We start from the raw sequence: 23096 nt of genomic DNA, 5'->3' as shown, positions 1-23096 counted from the left end.
TTGGTCTTCAGAGATTCAGACAGACCAGAGGTTTTCACAAGCATCATGTGCATTTAATGTTTGCCAAAATTTCTTTTCTTGTGTCGGGGACTGGTGTAGCAATAACATACTTGGGAAAATAATTGTGAAACATTAACAAGTCCTTATTGTTAACAGGTGTTTCTGGCAGAGACTCCTTTAGGGCAACTTGGACAACATGCTATAGTTTAGTTGGTAATGGCATTTTTCCCAGAGGGCCCTTCAAAGTCTCGTGTGGTGCCTTGTATTCCTGGCAGCAGAGTCAGGAAGAAACCTAGTTTTCAACATCCTCTTTCATGCCGACTCAAAATAAAACATTCATTTATCAGCTGTAATGTTTTTCAGCTCTCACATGACTTGGCACACGCTTATCATGTGATAGCTTTCGAGCAGGGCACTGAAGCACCATTTATGTGTTCAAGCCAACACGAGCTGTGGATTGGTCCCTTTTTCAGGTCCTGAATATTTGGGGACTGTTTTCTGCATGCAGCAGAACAGCACTCACTGAAATACGCATTAAAACAGATTTTTACTGCTGCAGTGCTTAGGTGATATCATTCTTTCCCAAAGCTTTAAAAATCTTTGGGGATTTTCCCATGGGAGGTAGCACTGGCTACTGGACAGGACTCTGGTCTGGTCGCGCGGAGGTCTGGGCTCCGGGGAATAGCACTCAATTTGCATCAACTCTGCACCTCAGATTTTCCTCCTGGGAAACAAACACTGGCACCTCCCCTCCTCAGCAGAGTCGCTGCGATTTATGCTGGAAAGCAATGTAAAAAAAACACTTTTTTTTTGGAGCTAGAAATCAGAGGAGAAAATTTACTGTAAATTCGTCATGACAACATACTTAACTTCTTAGTGCAACGCCGGATTTAAAGGGCTGGAAGCCCTGTGCAGTGCACTGTCCCCAGCTCATGCTCCCCGCTGTTCCCTAGTAGATGGCACACTGTCAGACCAATGACACTTGACTATCAAACTCAAATTTGCAAAGCTTTCCAAGGGAATAAAGAAAGCCAGATACCACTCCACATCAGAAAGGTTTTGCAACAAAAAAAAACTAAACTAAAACAACCCCTGCCAACGCTCTTTACAAAGAGGTAAAGATCTTCCAGGCATTTTACTTTCACCTTAACTTTTTAAATAAAATACCTTGGGGAAAGGATTCCCTAACTTTTTAAATAAAATACCTTGGGGAAAGGATTCCCGTTGTATCACGGTGGAGACTTTGCTGCAACAATAGCAACGCTGGCAAACTGGCTTCTTTCAACACATTCTTGAGTTTGTATTTTAAGTCGTTTTGCCACACCGGCAGCCAAAAATAACTTTTTTCTGATCAAATTCACCAGTTCTTGTAAAAATTTAACATGCTGTGTGTGTGACTGTGTGTGACTCACGTGACTGTGAACAGTCTCAAAAGCCCTTCAAGGTGCCTGTTCAGGCTCCTGGCTTCGGAGGGGGTGGCCGGGCAGAGAAGGGCGCAGAAGAGGAGGACGGCTACCGCAGCCCTCCCGTCCCTCCCTGCCCACGAGTACGTCCTGGATTTAATGGGATGCTTTTATGCTTGCTGTTCTGTACTTCATATATACCCTAAGGTTAAAGTAATAATTAAGAGCAGCCTTCTTTACTTATGTACCTAGTAGCACACGGCCAAGATCCACAACGGCTACCACAACATAAACGTCAAATGGAAGAGTAAAAAAAAGCAAATCGACAAGCAGGAATTACCCCCACAGCCTCTGCTCACACTGATCTTATTTTTTGTTGATGACATACAGAAAGGAATCTAAGTGCATATCTTAGAGGACATATAAATCATTTTAAACTGGATTTCTAGTTGAAAAAACTCCAGCTGCGAAAACCACAGAATTTTCATTAAGTCACTTTGTAAGTAATTTATAGCACTCTAAGACTTACAAAATAACAACGAAATGACAGGCCAATTCCTTGTTAATTAGAACTAGAACAACAGGACAGAATCAGTGGGAACAGTGGAGCATTTCCATCCCAAATATGGCTCCACTTAACCAGGAAATGTGCGCTCAGTTAACTCTAGTGTTCCCACGCTAGAAAGCCCATATGCAATTTTCAAAGCAAGGCTTAGAAACAAGATAAATCTTGATGTTTCACAAGAGTTTTCCTTCATGTTTTGGGGTGAATTGAGAAGGAACTGTAGGTGAAGGAAAATACTGATGCAAAGAGGTGAGGATTTATAGAAACTTCTGCAAGTTTCGTATTAATTTTGGTAGTTCTGTTCAAGCACCAAGGTCGTGTGAGCAGAGCTGGATCTCAGTTGCTGAGGACAAGCATGATGGTCTTGGGGCAGGACCATCATATTGTTCTGGTTGTACGATATCTACCCACAGGGACCATGGTCCATGACTGATGCTGTTAGGTCGTACCTTGTTACATTAATTAATTAACCAAGATGTGACCTCTGGGCAGCAGCAGGACTAACTCTTGGATCTCTTACACCAAGAAATCACAGCCCTTAAAATAAATTAATTTAATTCTCATCAGGTCCTTGGAGTCACTAGAGGGAGACATGAGCACATGCCTTATACCAAGACATTACATCTGGACTGGAAAATACACCCAGTAGATGATGGCATGAAGCATTTTAAAAATTAACTATAATATCTACACCACATGCAGCTTCTCAAGATGTTCCGCTGTCATCAGTTTTCTAAAAGACAAAGATTTATTGGGCTATTACTGAAAAGGAAGCCACTGCCAAATGGCATGAACAATTAGATTACTAGTTGCTGACATCCTTATTCATATATATATATATATATAACAACACAATTAAGTTGCTTGCTTTTCTTTTTTTTTTTTAACTACTATGCTTGAGGGAATAACAAAGCAGCATCTTATCACACAGAACTTTTTAAAAAGTCATTTTTAGACCATTCATGGGTTTTGGACAGTTCTTTTTCACTGTGTGCATACAGAATATTGTATTATCATTCTGCAAAGTTTCAGTGCTGACCAAAATGAGAGATCTACCAGTACTGACTACAAATCGGTTTAACACTGTCTCAAGATGCCGACGAGACCGTACCTTAGAGCAGTGTTTTATGAACACAGCAACAAGACCACTCTTATTCCAGTGCTAGTATCTACTAAAGACAGACACAAACATTTCAAATGCTGCAAACTGATATTTTTTTAAAGGATTAAGACATGGGCCAATGTTAACCCTACACAGACTGAGAATATTAATCCATTGCATCTACCTTTTGATTGGCTCTTAACTGCAATGTTTGGAACTGGAAGGTTAGTGCGATAACTTAAACTATTCCTTTAGATGGTTTAAATACTGCTTCTAATAACAAAACTGTTGGGCAAATTGCAAGAATTATACGACTATCTATATAACGTATGTTAAGAAGAGGACAAACCAAATGAACTTAACAACGCTTTTCTTTGTCTAAAAATATGAAAAACGAAGTAAACCACATAGGACTAAATCCTGTGCTACTACAGAGCTAAAATAAAGACCTGTTTGCTCCGAAATTTAAAAACAAATCCAAGGCTGTAGAGCTGTTCTCCCAGAATCTAGTTAACCATATATGTCTACATTTTTTTTTTTTAATCTGACAGCTTGATATACTGTCCCCTCTTTGTTGCACATTTTCAATTCAATTTAGCATGCTACTTCCAATTAAACACCACGCACTTATTGCATTACTTGGCATTAAAGAGGCACATGTGTTCCTTCAGTTCCTGCCAGGGCCAGAAGACAATACCCTCAAGGTGAACAAGACTATTTGTACGGCGAGTATTAGGCTCTGGGAAGTGTCCAAGAAGTCTGATGGAAGCCTGCAGGTGTGCGGTTTCAAATGCCTTCAAAGTGCCTAATACCCACGTCTTCCAGAAATGTTACACTTCATAACCATCCTCTTCCAACAAGATTTATGCTGTGTTTTGAATACTTCTAATACTCTGGAGCCTGAGTGCCAGAAACCTCTATTTATCAGGCTTGGTCACTGGAGAAGTTGCTCTGGTCAGGGATCTTTATATACACCCATTTATGTACAGGCCATATTGCTATTATTTATTATATATAAACTACTAAAAGCAGGTGTGATTTCAGTGTGTTTGCTCTGAATATAAATTAGTTTAACAGAGTAAAATTTGATCCATAACATAAGCCTATTGTGTTAAGATTATCAATAAGGAGAAAACAAGAACAAGTTTTAATGACACATTTATAAAAAACTAGCATCCTTTCACTATTACACGTGTACAACAGAAAGTACAGTACAGCTTTGAGATACACCCCTCCCCATATCCTTTGAACAGGGGTTATAAATTCACTAAGACATGCTATTGCTATGCAAGTGCTTATTAAAAACGATAAAAAAAAACACAGAATAAACAATTTATGCGCTACCAGTCTGAAATGCTTTGTTCACCCCTGGAAATTGCTTTACTGTGCTAGAATTTAAAGCTTTGACCCTGCGAAAGAATGACCGGCCACAAGCGTCGCTCGCGCGGGGAGCTGCTGCAGTCAGCCGCGGGTCACCGTCCGTGCATGAAACCTCTTCCACGGTCTGGGCTCCGAAAGGGTTTCCGGCCGAGTTGTAAAAAAAAATTTACACGGGGGTGGGAGGACCGAGGCTTCCCGGTGCACCAATTCCCTCCAGAACTCTTCCCGAGCTTTTCCCTGCTCTGATAAAAACACTAAGCTCTAACAGCAACGCTGTTATTTGTCATCATTAGATCAACAGCACGAAGCCACCGTGGCTCCAAAATGTGTCTCTGGCTCCTCTGGAAAGGATACAAAGGTATAATTTCCATGTTTGTCCCCTTGGCAACTTCTGATACTGCGATGGTTATTACTTACACAAACAGAAAGCTGCAGCCAATCAAAATAATATGGTTGGCAAGAAATCTGGGCAAACTTTAATAGCAATGGTTCTTCAACATAAAAAGGATAAAAGTAGAATAATAATTTTTGGCAGCAGAAGCGGGGAATTTTTAAAATTCTGATTGTTTTCCTATGAGGATAGCATTATAAATACTGAAGTCTAACTTAAAACATGTTGTTCTGGTTTCATGAATTCACATTGAATAAAATTCTGCTGGATCCACTGAGTTACACTCATTTCCATTCTTCTTAAACTGAACTTATCTGGAATACACAGCAAGGTAAGACAGTGGAATTTGGCACAGATTGCATATTCTAAATAATTTAAACATCCTTCTGAAAGAAGCTCTCTGTGTGCGCAAGTGTGTTACACTGGAATACACAAAGCGCTCTTTTCAAGAAAGCTTAATTAATTTTGGTCTTCTGGGAAACAGATAGCCAAGAAAGGCATTCACCAAGTGGAAGATGCACATAAATTTAAATATAACTTTCACTGAAGTTTTCACTTTCATTTTCAACAAGCTTCAGTGCTATATATGATCCTGACACTGTTTCACTAGGAGCTGATGAACCAGATAAACAGAGTGACATTATCTTAGTAGTAATAAAACTCACTTGTCACAAAATGAGTCTAAGGAAAACTCCATGCAGTCTAATAAAGGACATTTTGTAGGAACACAATCAGGTAAATTTATTAATCTGCAGTAAGAAGCAGCATCAGAAGATATTAATGATACTACAAGCAAGTAAACTTTCTTTATTAATAGATAATGATGTAAAATTTGGCTCTTCATCTAGAAAATGACATCATGTGACCACTTTCCATGCCTTCAGTTATGAAAAAATGAAAATCTGCAGATCTACAGATCCAAAAAAAGATGTTCAAAAGTCTTCTTTTAATGTTTTTAAATATTTAGTTTTGATTTTTACCTTTTTATGATTGTACTTTATTCTATGTTTTGGAACAGAAAGTCATACCAAGCCCCAAATCAGAATGATCTGTTTAACAGCAGTGAAGTGAACCTTTTTTCCCAAGGCAATAACATAAGAAGCTAAGAAGTATTTTGAAGGAGAAATTAATAAAAAAGACTATTGCATGTAAATAGTTTTGTAAGAATTGGCATTTTCTAATTTAAAAAAAAAGTTTGCTGAAATATTTCCCAGGCAAGATTGACTTGGGCCTCTAACTCATTGGCACAGACTCAATATCAGTCACTTAAAATACATGTTTCATCGTGTATCTAGAATTGAGAAATTCTTTAAAAATACTTAATACAAAATATGTTATTTCCTTTATAGTACATATTTACAATTCTAATATTAAGGTACTGCGGAAAATGTAAACAAGTGTACACAGGTATAAAGAATATGGCTTCAGAAAGGTTTCTCTTTCGATCAGCTGCTCTAATCCCATTTCGGTACACACAGATAAGAAAAACAGGCTATTTTGTATACTGCTGTCAAAGAGCAAGATGTTCTTGCTCTTTACGCATTAGCGGCTGTGTAAACATACCAGACATTGGGCCCACTGACATCAGGCATCGTCCCCTAAACTAAAATTTCGGACATGCTGGAATGAGTCCAGTGGAGGATCACCGAGACTATTAGGGGCTGGAGGACACGTCATTCAGGAGGGGCTGAGAGAGCAGGGCTGGCTCAGTCTGAAGAAGACAAAGCTAAGGAGAGGTATTGTTGCTGTCTTCAACTACTCCGTGGAGACTGAAGACAAGATGAAGCCCTCTTCTCGGAGGTCACGAGGTGAATGAGATGAAGAGCGATGAACTCTTCTCAGAGGTACACACTGAAAGGATGAGAGGCAGCAGACAGAAGTTGCAACATGGAAAATTCTGGTTCGACAGTAAGAAAACAATTTTCACGAAGGTGGTCAAGACTGGGGGGAGGACCCAAAGAGGTTGTGGAATCTCCATCTCTGGAGATATTTGAAACTCAACTGGACGAGTCTCTGAGCGACCCCATTTTGCTTTGAGGTTGACTGTGCTTTGAGCAGGAGCCTGGACTGGGTGATCTCCAGAGATTTCTTCCAACCTAAATTATTCTATGAAAAACGCTGAATATAACGCAATGCTTGCATTACCGTTGTAGTTTGGCTCTTTGGCAAGTGAGTGGTAAATACACTGGTGAGATCAAAAGAAGTCAGTTACTTGACTCGGATGCTTTTTCTCCAGCAGTTAATAGCATGATATCTAATTGTCCTCTCGTACAAGATTTACCTTATTAGATCCAATTCACTTGAGTGAAATGACTCCTGATTTACACAGTTGTGAGCTCAGACTCAGGCCAGTACATCTCCAAAGGAACATTTAAAATGTCACAGCTGACAGAACAGGCCTATTGAGAACCACATGCTTCTGACTAGTTGGGGGAAAATGACAATTTTGACACATTTACATCAAGTAAATTTTCTACTAACATTCATAGAGCTACGAAGAAGAAATGACAAGGGATCAGAATCAGTATCTGTGATTTTCTGGCACAGCTGGTTAATTAATACGGTCACAGGCACGAATATCTTTACTGTGTTGAGAATGACTTTCAATACCCATAAAGTGATGAATAACAACAATAAGCCTTCCATTAAGCTTGAAAAATACCTAACAAATTTGTATTGCTTCCAAAAGATCACAGTTTGAATTAAAGTCCCAGCTGAGCAAAAGTCACTTATTTCTTACTGAACACTTAATGACTGCAGATTTGTTTAAGACCTGAGCTGAACCTCGGGGTAATTCTTATTTCACCTACTCATTATTCAACTGCAATAACAACAAACATTTTTTGAAATTCACAAGTTAGAATCAATTATTGCAACTTTGTCTCTTCTAAGAGGAAAATTTTTTCTTGCAGAGGGGTAATTTATTGTGGTATGTTAATGGTAGATTGAATACAAGACCTGCAACTGCCCGTACTCGAGTGTCTAAAGAGCCCATGATCCTGATGTCTTTTAGTTAAGTGCACTTTTTATCTAGTCGGACTGAAGAGGTTACTGCATAGGTTTTGTAACTTCTAATAGACCTAAAGAGAGGTATAAAGTGGCACTATGGAATCAGAATATTAAAATAGAGAGCATTATTTCTTTATGACTTTGTCCTATATTAAAGAACAACCTGTAAAAACAGACAAAATAGCACCAAAATATCTTTGTTCTATAAGTGACCAACAGCAGATGTTGAATGGCATTAGGACTTTTTAAAGCTGTCTTAATGAAATTATTGTGTAGTAAAATCACATTACATTCCATTACATAAAGAATACACAAGAATCTTTAAACTACCTGAAAATCATCTATCCTTGCTTGCTATCTCCTTTCTCCATTCAAGACAAAGCTATTTTCTGTGTTAGAAGGTACTGTTTTATGAGAACTGCTGCATAGTGTGACTTGACAAACCACTGAGAAAGTCAAGTGACAAGACAGGAGAATGCAGAAACCCAGACAAGCCTGATAGATGGCATCCTACTTTTTGGTAGACTGACTCTCATGTAAATGAGATATAAATGGAGACCTTCCTGTCTGTGAAATTCATGCGAGAAATGTGGTACATATTCTTAGATTAGTTAACAACTGAACGAGGATTGTGAAGAATTTGTCATCAATGGCAATTTTAAAATTAGACTGGACATTTTTCTATAACATATGATGCTATTCAAAGAGGAATTAATTCAGGGAATTCTGAGGGTTTCTGCACAATGTGATTTTGCAGTGGATCCATATCAGCTTCATGATCTATGAAAAACTCATTTAACTTCACTCTGGTTGTCAAGTGGGTTTAGAAAGTCACTTAAACTTGGTGTGGCTCACTGTAAGTTGATATGTTCCATACTGCTTATCCTGATACTCTGGAGCTGGTTTTACTAAAAATGTATCCAAGCTTTCAAACAATGAATTGTATTATAAATCAGAAAGAATGTCCAGTTCAGATTAATTGAGGGGTAAGAGGCTAGGAATAAATACATAAAACAGATTCGACTTTTTAAAAGGATCCAGCTACTAAATGGCCTCTGTAGTCTTCCATAAGAAGTGTGAATACTTCAGTACAATTCAAGCTGAATTGAATAGCCATTTTCATATCCAAATTCAAATACCGTCTGTGCATATAAAACAGTTCATTTATTAATCCAAATGTTACTGTTGTAGAGCTCTTGGAAAAATATTCTCTCTTTCTTGGGTTTGCTCTTCATAAAAAGGAAGCTTTGGAGGGCCACCTAGAGAATTAAGTAGAAACACAGTTGTAGGTCTATATAATATAATTCTGAAATACTATATAGATTATACAATTTATACTCAAATAATTTAATATACTATACCCTTCAAAAGAAAGTAGAGGACTGAGCTACACTGACTTCCTCACAGAGATAGACAGAACAGGTACAACAGCAGTAAAAGCATCTCTCAAATGGAAAGTTCACAAAGTGTTTCCTAAATTAAATTCATTCTAAAATGTATGGTATTGCTAAACAAGCCAGCCATGATCAGACTACAAGTGGGAGGAAACTTTTGCACAGTACTACACATCATTAAGAAGAGAAATTTTCCAAATTAAAAAAAAATCATTTGTGATACTATGACGAGTTCTTCAGCATCTTCACAGTGTAATCGGAATCTATTTGCCAATGTGTTATCTACTTATCTGGCCACTTACCACATTTATTAACTCCTGGCCTCTTAGGAGGGCAGCACACACAGATACAACGCTTCCAAGCAATGCTGCTGCTACCAAGGGCTCTGGGTTTTTCCACCAGAGATGGAAATGCAGAGCAGCTGATCTTTCTACTGCCTCACACAGCCTTGCACAGCGGCTGTGGTGTCTGCTGCTGAGCACCGTTTGCTGTGCTGGGGTGATATTCCTGTCTAAATCACCACGGTCAACGCATGAATCTTCTACTAAGAAAGCCCACACATCTCCAGCTTGTGTTACCTTCTTTGCAGGTTGGCCCCATCCACGTGGCTGGACATACGCAGTTCCCATTGTAAGGATTGCACTGGGATTTGTTGGCACACTGGCATCGCAGAGAGCAGTCAGGGCCGTACCGGTCCCACCTGCATTCTGGAAGGACAAAAGTGTTTACGAAGAGGGGTACGCTCCCCTAACAGTGTCCCTGCGTGATGGCTGCCCTACACCGAGAGCTCCCTTGAAAGCGTACAGATAGAAAAGGAAGGAATTGAGACCAATGTCAGCATTCAGGGCAAAATGCACACAGTAGGAAAAATAAGGGATATTTATTTCAAAAAATTCATAAAAGTCCCTGGCTTTTCACTGGGGAGAAATGCAAACCTCACATTGGCGCTGCCGAGAATGCAAACCTCCATCAGGATCTGCAAACTAGGAGAAGCTTTGCTGGGATCAACTGCTGAACTGAAAACCTTTTTTTCTTTTTTTTAATCTCTACTAAGCATCCGGCATAAGAGTCTGGGTTTAGAGACTTAACTTTGTTTTGCCTAAGGTGATATACCTACCTTTATAAAACAAAGACCAATCAATTATTATTACATTGTACAAGCATGCTTTTGCCACGTCTCTATCAGGAGATAAGAGATCTGGGATCAGGAAGCTGCTTAGACACCTCAGTCTGCTAACATCAGAACACCAGGTTTCAGAAAGCCTTGCAGGCTTCATGTTTCATCTACTACATGCTCCCAAATAAACTATAACCCAGCTTTCTTAACGAAGCTCCCAGAATGGGAACCATTAGCAGTGTAAAACCACAGGATGCCAAGCAGCAAAAGGGATCTCGGGATTTGCTCAGGAAAGTTACTGTCAAAATACTGGATCCACACTCTCTCTTTCGTATATCCATTTCATATATACTCATACGTCTTTTACCAATCACACACAATTCTGCTGACAAATCAAACACACAAAACCTCACACTCCCCTCTACCTTCACTGCAAAGGATGAACAAACACATTTCGTGCCTAGGCTGATAAATTCTCGTGGCAATTTTTCCAAGCCGTTTATGCATTCAGAGTAGAGGCAGGAAGGCAAAGTTAGCAGCAGGTCGCAAGGCAGGGTGCTAAATACACCGTAAGCAATAGCCGCCTTTCCCTCACCTCGCTCAAAACCACAGTGAATCAGCGAGGCGCTTGCTTTCTCACACAGCCACCACTGGGCAAATGAAAGCGCTGCTGAGGGCGGCATCAGCTGCAGCCCAGCACGTGGGAGAATTCCTCCCCTGCGCTCCGAAGCTTGGCCTTTTCAATTAGGAAATGTTATGAGAAAAGGTCTCCTCGAACACCTCTGGACCTGACTTTAATTTATGTAATACCACATTTTCATGTTAATAACAATGTGTATTTAAGACATCTGTTTGGAAGTCTGCAATGTTAATTTACTACAGAAAAAGAGAGCCCATAAAAGTCTGTTATATTCTCTCTTTTTTTTAATTAACATTTTGCCTGTTTAATGGGTGCTTTACCAGAGTTCAAATTAAAATCAGGCCTTTTATCTTTATGGCTGCTGCACAGTCACAGCTGCTCACAGTTATATCACAGATGAACTGAGCCTAATTGAAAATAAAAATGCAAATAAAACCTACCCCATAACAGCTTTTCATGGGTGGGGGCTACCCTAGCTGATTTAAGAAAAATAAAAATGACTCCTATAGTTTGCAAGAGGCAAGAACTTGTTTCACATTTTTGGTGCTGAGCTTCCCCCTTGCGTTTTATTTCTGCCTAAAATTTCACTGGAAAAGACTGTGGATTCACAGAGCCTTACTCACTGCATAGTGTGGTTGGAGTCTCCAGTCAGCCCAGGGCCTGGACACTGAGTTACTTTGATTTCTGACCACAGGACAGTGCAGGGAGGGAGGCATATCATTTTCTTTTTTAGTTTTTGGGTTGCACTTAAGCTCCCAGCAATCACTTAACTCTCCCTTCCATTAATAGCACAATGTTTAAAACTGTTTCCTGCCCTATCCTAGAACAAAAGGAGAACCAGTATTCCCCAAATGTGATTCTGGAGCTCAGGGGTATTACAGTACCCTGTGTGACCCTCCAAAATTAGCACACGGACATTCATTCCTTTTAGCATGTTTGCTATGACATGAGGATTTTTTTTTAATTCAGTGATTGCCATAAATTCACACGAGCACTACCGAGACCAGAACCTGGCTCAGGAACTTCAACTATCATTAGTGCCTCTCAACTCTGCCATGATTTCATCAGGATACAGCATTTTGGTTTGTTTTCTTTACAGTAGAATTTTCTCACCTATTTTTATACCCTTGTTATGGAATAATTCTGCCTTTGTGGGCCAGCTCATTACCAAACATGCAGCCCAAATGCCTGTGCCGCAAATGAGGGAATTTTATTTGGATCAAATGTTCTCGGACTACTACTGAATCCTAGAGCCAGAAATAGCTGCTGCAGGTCCCCTACCCCTCACCCACACGTGCAACCGGATCCCTGCACGCCCGCTTGCACCCCTGTCAAGCATCTTTCCACCAAGTCTGTAAAACTGCAACTTGTGCTACTTTCTCGGTATATTCTTCAATAATGCATGCTCCGTGAAACTCAGTGCCAACGATTTCACAGCTGACCTACACACAGTGTGTCGATTCAGATATTGATTGAAACAAGAGGTGCACCCTGTTGATAGAGCTGTTTAACCTGTAAGAGAGTACTTAGCTACAAGCGTTCATGAATACGCCGTACCAGCAAATGTCCTTTCACAGTTCTGCTTAGGCCAGCAGGTCATACAGGTTTAATTATGCATAGTCCAGCCCTTAGAAAATACCATGGGTCTTACCAGTGTCGCATTTGTCTCCAGTCTTCCCAGGCGGGCAAAGGCACTTTCCAGTTACTGGATCACAGGGAACTTCTCCGCAGTCACACTGAAGCTGACACCTCTCGCCAAACCACCCAGCATCACAGCCTAACATAAAGAGCACTTTTTCAGATGCACTGCATATTTGAATTGCAAGAAATACATTAGTTCAGAGGAGTTTTTCAAGGATGTCTCACAGGACAGCTCATAAACTCTGAACTGAACCTAGTATAAATGCCAAATTTAATGAAGAATGGAATATCGCGGAATAGGCATAATATTTATATGATCTCTCTTTATGTTGGTTCAGTCTAATCCAACCTATCAAAGGTATCTGTAAATCTGTCCCAGAAATGTAACTGGCACTTATTTTCATTTTTAATTAGAAGTCTTTGGAAGACTATTCCGTAACACTCAACCAGTTTAACATACGCCAATTTAATAATCTTATTTGAAATTTTAGAAGCAAATTTAAAATCAGTAAAAGGAACTCATTTTTAATAATCAACATGTGGAACTCATTGCTGCAAGACATCATGGAGACGAGGACTTTAACTGTATTAATCAGAACCAGGTTAGTTTATTTATAAGGGAATGAGAACATCCAGCTACAGAGCAGGTAAACAATCCCAAATTCACTGTTCAGGGTATTTGTAAAGCTAAAAGTTTGGACAAAGTTGCTCTCAACAAAGTGAAGTATTTGGGTAACGATATGATTTTTTAAAAATTTGATGTGTATAAGTACCTTTTTCACAGTAGACACCTTGATAACCTAAAGGACAAATACACTGTCCTGTCACTGCATTGCAGCTAGCTCCATTTTTACAGGCACATGCATGAAGACAGCTTAGCCCATAAAATCCAAGGGGGCACCCTGAGAAATGAAAGTGTCAAATGAGGAAAGTTCATGAAGAAAAACACACCCCCCTTTACAGTCCTGGGTATTCTCTGCTATGTTCCCTGGGAGCCAACAAAATTGCTATATGCTATAACCTCTAATAATCCCGTGTGTTTTTAAATTCACCACTAACACTCCCAATGCCAAAGAGATACGTAAATTATTCAGATCCTGAAGCAGCCTGGTGAGCTGGGACACCCCAAAATTTTTTTTTACTGACCCACAGAGGTGTTTATATGACTATGGAGATCCCACATAGTCTTAGTGTTGGAAAGCAGACTACTTGGGCTGTTGCAGGGGTTGTCCACTTACCGTGCTCGCAAGAGTGGCCATAATAACCTTCGGGACACTGGCAGCAGCCCGTGAACCTGTCGCAAGTGCCGTTGTTCCGACATGGGCAGGCCAAGCCGCAGTCAGGTCCGTATTTACCCGGGAGACATTCTGCTGACAGAATAAGAACAACAGAAAATCTTTTTGCTGACCTCACATGGAAGAACACTTGCATAACCGCCTTTATAGCTGAAGTCTAATGGCCATATAATAGCTTGTAGTGCTGAGATGAACACTTGTTATGAATTTCTCACTCCCACTCCCTTCTGCACATTGAAGGCACAACATTTCTGCACAATTATGATGTATTTGCTTATTTCCGTGAGAAATATTTTATATTATATAGATAGTTGTACAGCTCTCAATTTCCTCATGTTTTTAATAGTCAATCTTTTTTAATTTGTCTCTTCATATAGTTATCATTGGAAAAAATTAACTCTGTGTTGTAAGGTCACATAGTAAATGGTATCTTCTCCACTATTTGTATATCTACAGCAATATTTTCTTACAGAGACTTATAAAAGCTACATTACAAAAACGTAGCTTTTCCTGGTCTGTGTTGTCATTAGAGTTCACACTATTCCAATTTCTAATAAAAATGGAAGGACCTCTGTTTCACACATAGTGACAGACATTCCATGTATAATTAGATATCTACTTTTACAGAACTAAACATGCCTCAAATTACTGAAAGCCAAGTCATGCAAAAATGACTGTGTCAATATAATTAACCTATGCATCATTTCTGCAGAAGTTAACTTCATCATTGCTGTGGTAATTTGAATCTGGTGCAGACTGACTTAAATGAGTGTGATCATCCAAATAATCAGATTCATAAGTCTGCAAATGCCAGACAAGCCTTTTTCTGTATCTTTCAAGAACATCATATCTAATCAGTAGAAAAAAAAGATGCATGACTGCAAGATGCCTTTCAGGCAAAACACACCGAGAACCACACTGATGTGGAAATCCAGATTCAGTTTTCCAACAGCTTGCCTATCTATGCCAACAGATAAACAGTGAAGATCTTTCTAGTGATACAACACAGTTCTTTGTGTTATGTGTGCCCCTGGCCCTTGAAACCAGAGACTTTTTACCTAAGCACATCTGTAAGATAAACACATGATCCACGCTACTCTAGGACACCTGCCTGGCCCCGTAAAGGCTTTGCTACCCACACGCGGCCTATGAGTGGTTATAGAGATTTCGAGGAACAGACACATAAAGGTGAACACCCATAGCCTACACAACCTGTCAGTCAGTTATTGGTAAACCAAATTTTTCTGGGGGCTTCTTTGAGTGACTGTCCATAGCGGTATTCACACTGTGAGTGACTCCATGTAGGTAGCATCTTTTCCCTTCTCCCTGCTCCTCCCCTACACACACACATGCATGTAAGAGGGTCTCTGAGTCTTTTCAGGTGCAAAGTGAAAAAATTCCATAGAATAATTCTGTTAAAAACATTGTCATTTTTAGATGTCTCTATAATGACCGATTCTTGGTAAAGCTAAGGAGGGAGCTTGAGGTGGATGTTTTACAGATATCAGGGAAAGAAACACTGTAAATGAAGGTCCTGGAGCATCTTCGGGGAATTGCACCACGGCAGTTACGATGTGGTGATGACATCATCTTTAATGTGAACTAACTATTCATTTGACATCATATCAGAAAATTCATGATTTCCTGCACATTTAAGTCCGTAACTACACAGGTATCTCTTGATCTGGAGAGAGAAATGGGAACACAGAAATGCAGAATGACTTTTGGGAGATAGGAAGAAAGGAAGGACACACGAAAAGAATCTATTGTGGGCTGGCAAAAGTGTTCCTGGAGTGAAAACTGAGCTTGTTCTGTCGAAGCCTGTTTTGCATTGTCTAAAGGCTGTCACAGAGAAGAGATAGCAAGGCAATCGCAATTGTTTTGGACAGATGTTGCCAGCACTGTACTAATAGGGAAGTCAATACATGGGAAGTTTAACTTCTGTCCAATGTCAAAGGGAAAAGACCAAGAAGAGAAAAAAACATAAAAAATAAGGGAGACACTGGCTTCTGCTGACCTCAGATGTTTGCAAAAGAAGGTGCAAAACAAGGTTCCCACAAATAAAAGAACACAAAAGATGGACAGGAGGAGATATAAGACGTCATGTGAGGTAAGTTAGGAGAATTCCAGAGCAGGATTCATGAGGAAAGCGTCTCCAAGAAAAGAACTAAAGCTCTAACTTGGGGCTATTCTGCTTGAGAGAAAACTAGAGAGATGAATACAGCTGGGAGGACATCTACTTGAGCAAAACCTGCCTCATTTGGAGGGTGTGTAGGCACTGAAAACCCCTGCTTGAATCTACAGGTTCACTATCATCAAAGCAGAAAATTACCTTTCTCACAAGAGCTTCCAGTCCAGCCAAGGCCACAAGTACAGCTCCCATCCACTTGGTCACAGATACCACCGTTCTGACAGGTGCATGTCAGCTGGCAGTTGGGGCCATATTGTCCCTGGGGACACACTACAGAGAATTAACAAAATTTGAAAAAAAAGATATTAGCATCACAAAGAAAGATGAGAGCGACAGGGAATAAATACAGATGCATGCTCCCTGTGTAGTATCACAAGTACCTGATGCAACAAGGCTGTGGGACACACGCAGTTCTTCACTGCACGTTTATTGCTAGTTTAATCCAAGCACTCCCTATCTCACCTCATATCCACCTAGCTTCACGCCCCATTTGCTCCACTTGCTTTCTTCCCCTTGTCCCATCTCTCTCAAGCCTTCTCTTCAGTAGATCCTCTCCCTTCACTTTTTCAGTTCGAGCAGTTTGCTTCTAAATTTAGTCCCAGCCATCCACAGCGGCCTCACACTGCTCACCTTCTGTGGTACAAGCTACCCTTTTCCCCTGTCCCAGGTTCACACAGTACGTTTAGACCACAGTCTCTGAGAGCCGTGACTTCTTCGGCTTTGCAGAGAAACTAGTGTAACGGTACCAGTGGTGGTGGGGCAAAGTGGCGAGGTCTGGGCGGGAGATGGGGGTAGGATAAAGGAGGACAGGGAGCAGAGAGGGACATAGGTCAAAATCCTGTGAGGTACAGCAAACGGCAACATTCTCTAATAAAGCTTGGCTTCAAAAATGTTGAGAAACACAGCCATAAACAATGCTTGGCAGTGAGTTTTATTTGCTGGTTGTCCCAAGGACGGGCCCAGCTGACAGGACGACCGCAGGTCCCGCTTTGTTACCTTGCTGACAGCCAGCTCCCGTTTGGCCAGGAGGACATGTGCACTTGCCAGTCCGTGGGTCACACTGACCTCTACCACATGAACAGAACAGGGTACAGTCCTTCCCATATCGATTTTCAGGGCAAGCTGAAGGAAACACGGTCTTTTATTAAACATCCCGGGTGTCCAGTGCCAGTTTTCATTTTTAACAGAGGCAGCGCTCTGCAGAGCCAGCTTCATTTTTATTCCAGTTAACGTGCTTCAAAACAACAACTATGAAAACAAAACCCATCCAAAGATATGACAGCTTTTTCCTCTGAAACTTTTTTTATAAATGTCCTCCATGCTTTCACATGGAACATTTGGTAGCTTTTCCACCACAAAGGTGACTGTACAACTGGAATATCAGCTAGCTATGCTTCCAACCAAAGGATTCTTTCTTTCCTTAATATTGATGCTGTCCTGTATTGAACAGCAAAGTTTTAGACTACTGAATGTATTAAAGCATTGCCTTTCTGTGATAAGCTGAAGAGAACTTCAGAAAGTGATTGAAAATGCTAAAATATTAGTTAAGTTCTGATTAGTGCTAAAACCTGTACAGTCTGTACAGGTACAGCATGTGGAAATACCAAAGGCCCAGCATTTAGCCATATTAGGAGATCACAGCTTTGGAAATACCACAGAAATTCAGCCACACAACCCAGCCCCAAAGTAAAGAAGGAAGAGCAGGGTTGCCATGGAATCCTACCAGCCTTGCCATGACAAAACTTGAACTTTTTCCCATTTATTGAAAATAATGTCACCATAGCGTGAAGCAAAATATTGAGATAATTTCTCAACCTAGAAATTTTGGACAGGAAGAAGGAACTTGAGCAATTCACACTGAGCTGTTTCTAGAAATCAATTTAGGCAAGCAGGCTGTAATCCTGGGATGAGTATCCTTGCTTCCGCACATACAAAAGAGAGGGAAAATATTTTGCAAGAGAGTTTTTACAAAGCTGGAAGCCTGATTTACAATTCAAGCAAGTGTTAGCTGGGATCTGTCTACTTTTATACCAACAAACCATTATCTGAATTATTCTCAGTGCTGCTTTTTAAAAGAAGCAGAACATGAACGTTGGCTTACTTTTACTACAGTCAGCTCCAATGAAACCAGGCGTGCAATCACAAGTTCCCGTCACGGGGTCGCAGTGGCCTCCATTCATGCATTTACAGGATTTTTGGCAGTATGAACCATAAGTACCTTTTGGACACCCTGTTCAAAAAACAAAACAAAACAGCAATCAGGCTATGCTGCTAGTGGGACCATTGCATTTCCTGTCATAAGCGCTTTGTTTTGGAGGTAGCAAGAAAAGCAAGCCCAGTCCTCCAGAGATTTTTCTTCCTGGATTTCTATTCCAAATCAACCTGTTTCCCCTTCTCCTTCCAAGGCAGAGATGGAGAGATGAAGCCTTGGTCCCTCTTCCTTTGGGCAACAACTGTCTCTTTTGCCTGTAACGGTGAGAAGACATGAGCCATCTCTGCCTCTTTTAGGTATCGTTCTGAAGTACCAGTTCTAGTTAGTGGGTCAGATCTTGTTTTTTCAAAAAAGTTTACGTAGCACAAAGTTTGTTTCCTCTCTAATCCACTCTTCCTCTCCAAACCGGGATTTGCATTGCTCTGTCCAATCTAGTGGGCTGTGGCTGGAAGACTACGACAATGCGTATGTGACAATAACATAAGAGATTTCAAGAGACACCTTTTACAGAAGACAGATACAGGGCAGATACACTTCACATGCAAAGCCAGAAAATTCTCTGAGAAAAGACAAGCTGCATTTTGTAATAACCCAAATGAACATTAGCCTTGGCTGAGCTGCCGAGCCAATGTCACATGGCTGTCCATAAACAGGTTTTCTGAGTGTTTTCTGATAGTGTGTATTTCTGGTTTCTTTCTGGACAGCTAATTTTGAAGGAATGCTGAATACAAAATTAGGAAGACATCAATGCAACTGTTATACTTAGTTCACATCTTCAAGATACTCTTCAGAAGCACAAAAGCTAGAACTAAGAAAAGTGTTGGGCACAGTTCCCAGGCATGTGCCTCTAGCCATCACGGTTGACTCCAGCATGCTAAAACTGAACTCTAGAGATCATTCTCCCAATTTTCCAAGACTGGAAATAGAATATAGAAGACTGGAAGGGGGAGAAGCCACTGCTCTTACAGCAACAAAAATATGAACATGGTTCAACAGTTGCACTCATGCTACTACCTCTAAATGGCATTTCCTTGCTCCTCCCTTCTCTTTCCTCCCTGAAGAAGGAAAGCCTATGGCTACTTTGGAAATCTGATTGAATATATATGTGCACATCTCCAAGCAACAGAACTCTCTACATTCTATGGAAAGGATTATACATTTTCTTTCTTGAAGGCACAAAACCATGGTCTGAGTGGCTGGAGAAATCCCTGGGGGGGGGGGGGGGGGTTGATGAAAGACAGAGACAGAGAGAGATTATGCTACATCTTTAAAGGGATGTTTTTTAACATGTAACTGAAAATGGGCTTTTGCCTGAATCAGGATAGCAGATCATCAGGACTAAACAGATACACACTTTTACAACATGCAGATACTCTCCCCAGCCTTTCTCAACCATGTCTTCTTCTCAATGAATACTTTGTCATCAGTGCTTCCATCTGTCAGTACAGAAAATTTGTTTCATATGCAAATCCTGGCATCAAAGAGTGATCCCTGAAGCATCTATTTAATTTCCACCAAGAAATGAAGGTAAGGACACACCCTGATTAAATGATTTAGTCTGGACTTTAAGCAAGTTTCTTACCCCTGCCCCTTTCCTTTTGGTCATCATTTGGCTTTTCTCTTTTTTAATTCTGTTTCCCACACTCCCAGCTATGCTGCTTCTCCCTGGCAAAGCTTTCAGAATTGGTCTTCAGTTCAAAACTAACAAGAGCTGTTCCATAACTAAAAGGGGACGCAGTAATTCCCTCCTTACAGATTTATTTATCCTTGCAGTGTTTTATTTATTTCATTTCAACGGGGAGCAACACAAGCAGGGCAAACACATCGGCTCCAACATTCACATGATTATTAACAAGGCTGTCTCATCTGTTACCACTTTGCAAAAGAACTTATATGCAGACAGCTAGGGCAATTTACACAGTGTCCTGCCACTTAAGTAGGCTCTGCATTTATAAAGAGGGTTAGCCTCTAACCACCAGTTATCTAATAAAGACATTTTCTAATTTAACAGTTTCCTGTGCATCTGACTTATGTTTTTGTGAGAATGGCAGGAACTGCTGCCAGATTTCTAACTCATTTCCTGATCTTTTCCTTCTGGCTTGGGTGGGTTTACCATTACCAAGAGTTCCTAAATCTTTTCTTACCAACTGTGTACACCAGGGCTTTCCTTACCAATATTACTAATCGCATTGCCAGAAATGCAGTTTTGATGCATCTGGTTAGCTACAGCTTGAAGGTGAAGTTGGTGAGGTCTTTTTGGCTCAGGGTTCATCCAGCTCAGTAAACAGCACAGAGATGCAGTGTGGTTTTTCTATCCATTACAACACTTCTTACTGTTTTGGTTTTTTTTTCCTTAACTTCACCACACTCAAGTATATCTGCCCATCCATCGAGTTATGGACAACTGATGGGAACCTCATTGCTAGTTCGCCTGCTTCCTTTGTATCCTGCCAAGAGACTATTTCAGTTCTTCACTCCAAAATTTGAGAACATGAAAGCCTAGTTGCTCTTGGCTCCTGGAAATTTGACTTCCCAGCCAACTACACCTTTTATAGATATTTTCTTGAACCTTTTTTCACAGTACTATAAATATAGCAATAGTTGCCAGAAACCATTTCCAGCAGCATCCAACCACATGTTGACTGGACTGAAGCCCACTTAACTTCTTTGGGAGTGGCTCCCTACACTGTTTTTAATATTATATCGAAAGCTTCTTCATCATGGAGCAGCCCCAAGTCTCTCTGTAGCTAGATCAGCAGAAACGAGGAGTATTTCCTCCAAGGTCACACTAGCTATCCCTGGTTATCAGACAGTGCGAACTCAGAATCAGGTCCATGATGTCTCACTTCACTGACCTATATGTAAAAATAACTTGCACATAAACTGCTTTGTTTCCATGTTCATGTCTCTGCAGCTTGGTCAAAGTTACAAGAGAATGGGGGGGGGGGAGGGAGATGTGAGACAAATTTTCCTCCTTTTTGAATCTCTACATCAGTGATTCAAAGACATTTCATTATCCCTCCACTAAAATTTTAACAAAACTATATCATTTAATTGAGAATTTGCTCTGCAAGATACTGTGCATTGTTGGAATCTAAGAGAGCACGGCACCATGAAGGATCGAGGTCTTGGACACTATAGGTTTAATCCCAGCTACACAGAACTACGTGGCAAAATCCTCAGTGCAATAAAACACAGATTGCACTTTGTAAGTAACTTCTTTTACATCAGTACTTCAGTATAATTATTAATATTTTAATTTTTTTAATTTGGAAGTAAAATCTTAAGGATCTAAGCAAACTGAAGGATATTCACTATAATCTATGGAGCTTTAGTGCCATATGCAAAGATAATGACTATTGCAAGATTACTACATAAAAGGTAATAGGCTAACCATGATTAAGTCTTTTAAAACAGCCCTGTTAAATCTGATAAAGCTGATCTCTTCTACTGCTCTGCTATAATATTTATGATCTAATTTATAATGGATCCAGATGGCTATAATCTAGATTTTGAAGGCCAGATTTCGATCTCACTTACAGTGAGAACTGATGTACAAAGGAGGACAGAATCAATCCTTACGTATTATTTTTTATTTATTTTAAAGAACGATTTTCGATAACATGATGGCAATACAAATGTCCATCTTTCAAATCTGTGAGCCCCTTACCTGTTTCTACTCTATAAATAAAGCACAGGTTTAACCCTTACCAGATCTGCACATATTACAGCTGGCCTTTGTATCCAAATCGCCACCCAAAAAAGCAAGCAAACTAAACAGAGCCATGCTGGATTGCTAGGAAAGGAAAATCAGTGTTTGCCAAAGAGAGGAAGACTGAGCTTGAAAGAAGACAGCCTTTTATTCTTTTATGAGACTACTACAAGCCATGGAGTAAAAACAAATTAAAGTTGTAAATAAAAAGGTAATTAACTGTCTCCTTTTTTGGATACTTCAGTATATGTTTCTTATCAGTTGCCACATTCCACCACAAACAATTTTACAGATGTCCTAAAATACCAGCATGTGGCATGTGGATCTGGGAATATTTTTTATGATGGAGTGTTCAGCCAATTGGCATTTTGTTCTTTACACTAGTCACCATTTTTCAATCCAGAGTAACAATTTGTTTAATTTGATTGTTCCTCAGAAGGCTCTACAACTTAACTGACTTTATGAATCACTTAGATTTATTGCCAATTGCAGCTCGTTGTTTTATAATAACCATTTGTCCTTACTTGAACACTCAGAGATTTCGGGAAGCATTTTGGCCTAGGTATTTTGGAAAAAAGAGCTATATAATATCCTCATGTAGCTGAAGATGAGAGTTGTAAATGCAGAGAATTATATTGATATTCTTCAGCGTGGCATGAAATTGGATAGAATTTCGCCAGTAAATGATTCTGTTCTCCAGTAAAAAAAATTCCTTGCAACAACGCAGGCATTGTTATTATTGTACATTAACACAACCTATTACTGTATCTCAGTCAATGCTGAGGGTACTGACAAAGATGAGCCCAGAGGGTCAGCACGTGCTTCCGCATACTCACTGCGGTCACAGCGGGCTCCGTAGTACCCCGGCAGGCAGGCGCATTTGCCCGTCACTGGGTGACACTCCTCATTCTCTGCAGAGCACTGACATACTCGGTTACAGTTCTTACCGTACGTGCGCGGTGGACAAGCTTGGGGAAGAGGAAATGTAAACCAATAAATTAAATTTGTCTTGGTAAATATAGCACTCAAACAAAGAGCAAGCTC

At 40.2% G+C, this 23096-nt stretch overlaps 1 protein-coding gene across 1 annotated transcript in view; it reads right to left on the bottom strand.

Annotated features, from left to right (window-relative positions):
• Positions 1–7388: 7388 nt before the first annotated feature.
• LOC106500349 (multiple epidermal growth factor-like domains protein 6) overlaps positions 7389–23096 on the bottom strand; it is a 214467-nt gene continuing 198759 nt past the window's right edge. Inside the window, exons 29-37 of the mRNA XM_067301588.1 lie at positions 22889–23020; positions 18230–18358; positions 17125–17250; positions 16270–16398; positions 13881–14009; positions 13416–13544; positions 12653–12778; positions 9823–9951; positions 7389–9109 (exon numbers count right to left, since the gene is read on the bottom strand). Of these exons, the coding sequence (XP_067157689.1) occupies positions 9030–9109; positions 9823–9951; positions 12653–12778; positions 13416–13544; positions 13881–14009; positions 16270–16398; positions 17125–17250; positions 18230–18358; positions 22889–23020 (1109 nt within the window). The 3' untranslated portion in view covers positions 7389–9029. The remainder of the gene's footprint in view (positions 9110–9822; positions 9952–12652; positions 12779–13415; positions 13545–13880; positions 14010–16269; positions 16399–17124; positions 17251–18229; positions 18359–22888; positions 23021–23096) is intronic.

This window comes from Apteryx mantelli, chromosome 9 (assembly GCF_036417845.1).
Source record: "Apteryx mantelli isolate bAptMan1 chromosome 9, bAptMan1.hap1, whole genome shotgun sequence".
In the NCBI taxonomy this organism is placed as follows: Eukaryota; Metazoa; Chordata; class Aves; order Apterygiformes; family Apterygidae; genus Apteryx; species Apteryx mantelli.
Note: the sequence above shows the minus strand (reverse complement) of the source record. Positions and strands in the feature narration are given on the sequence as shown.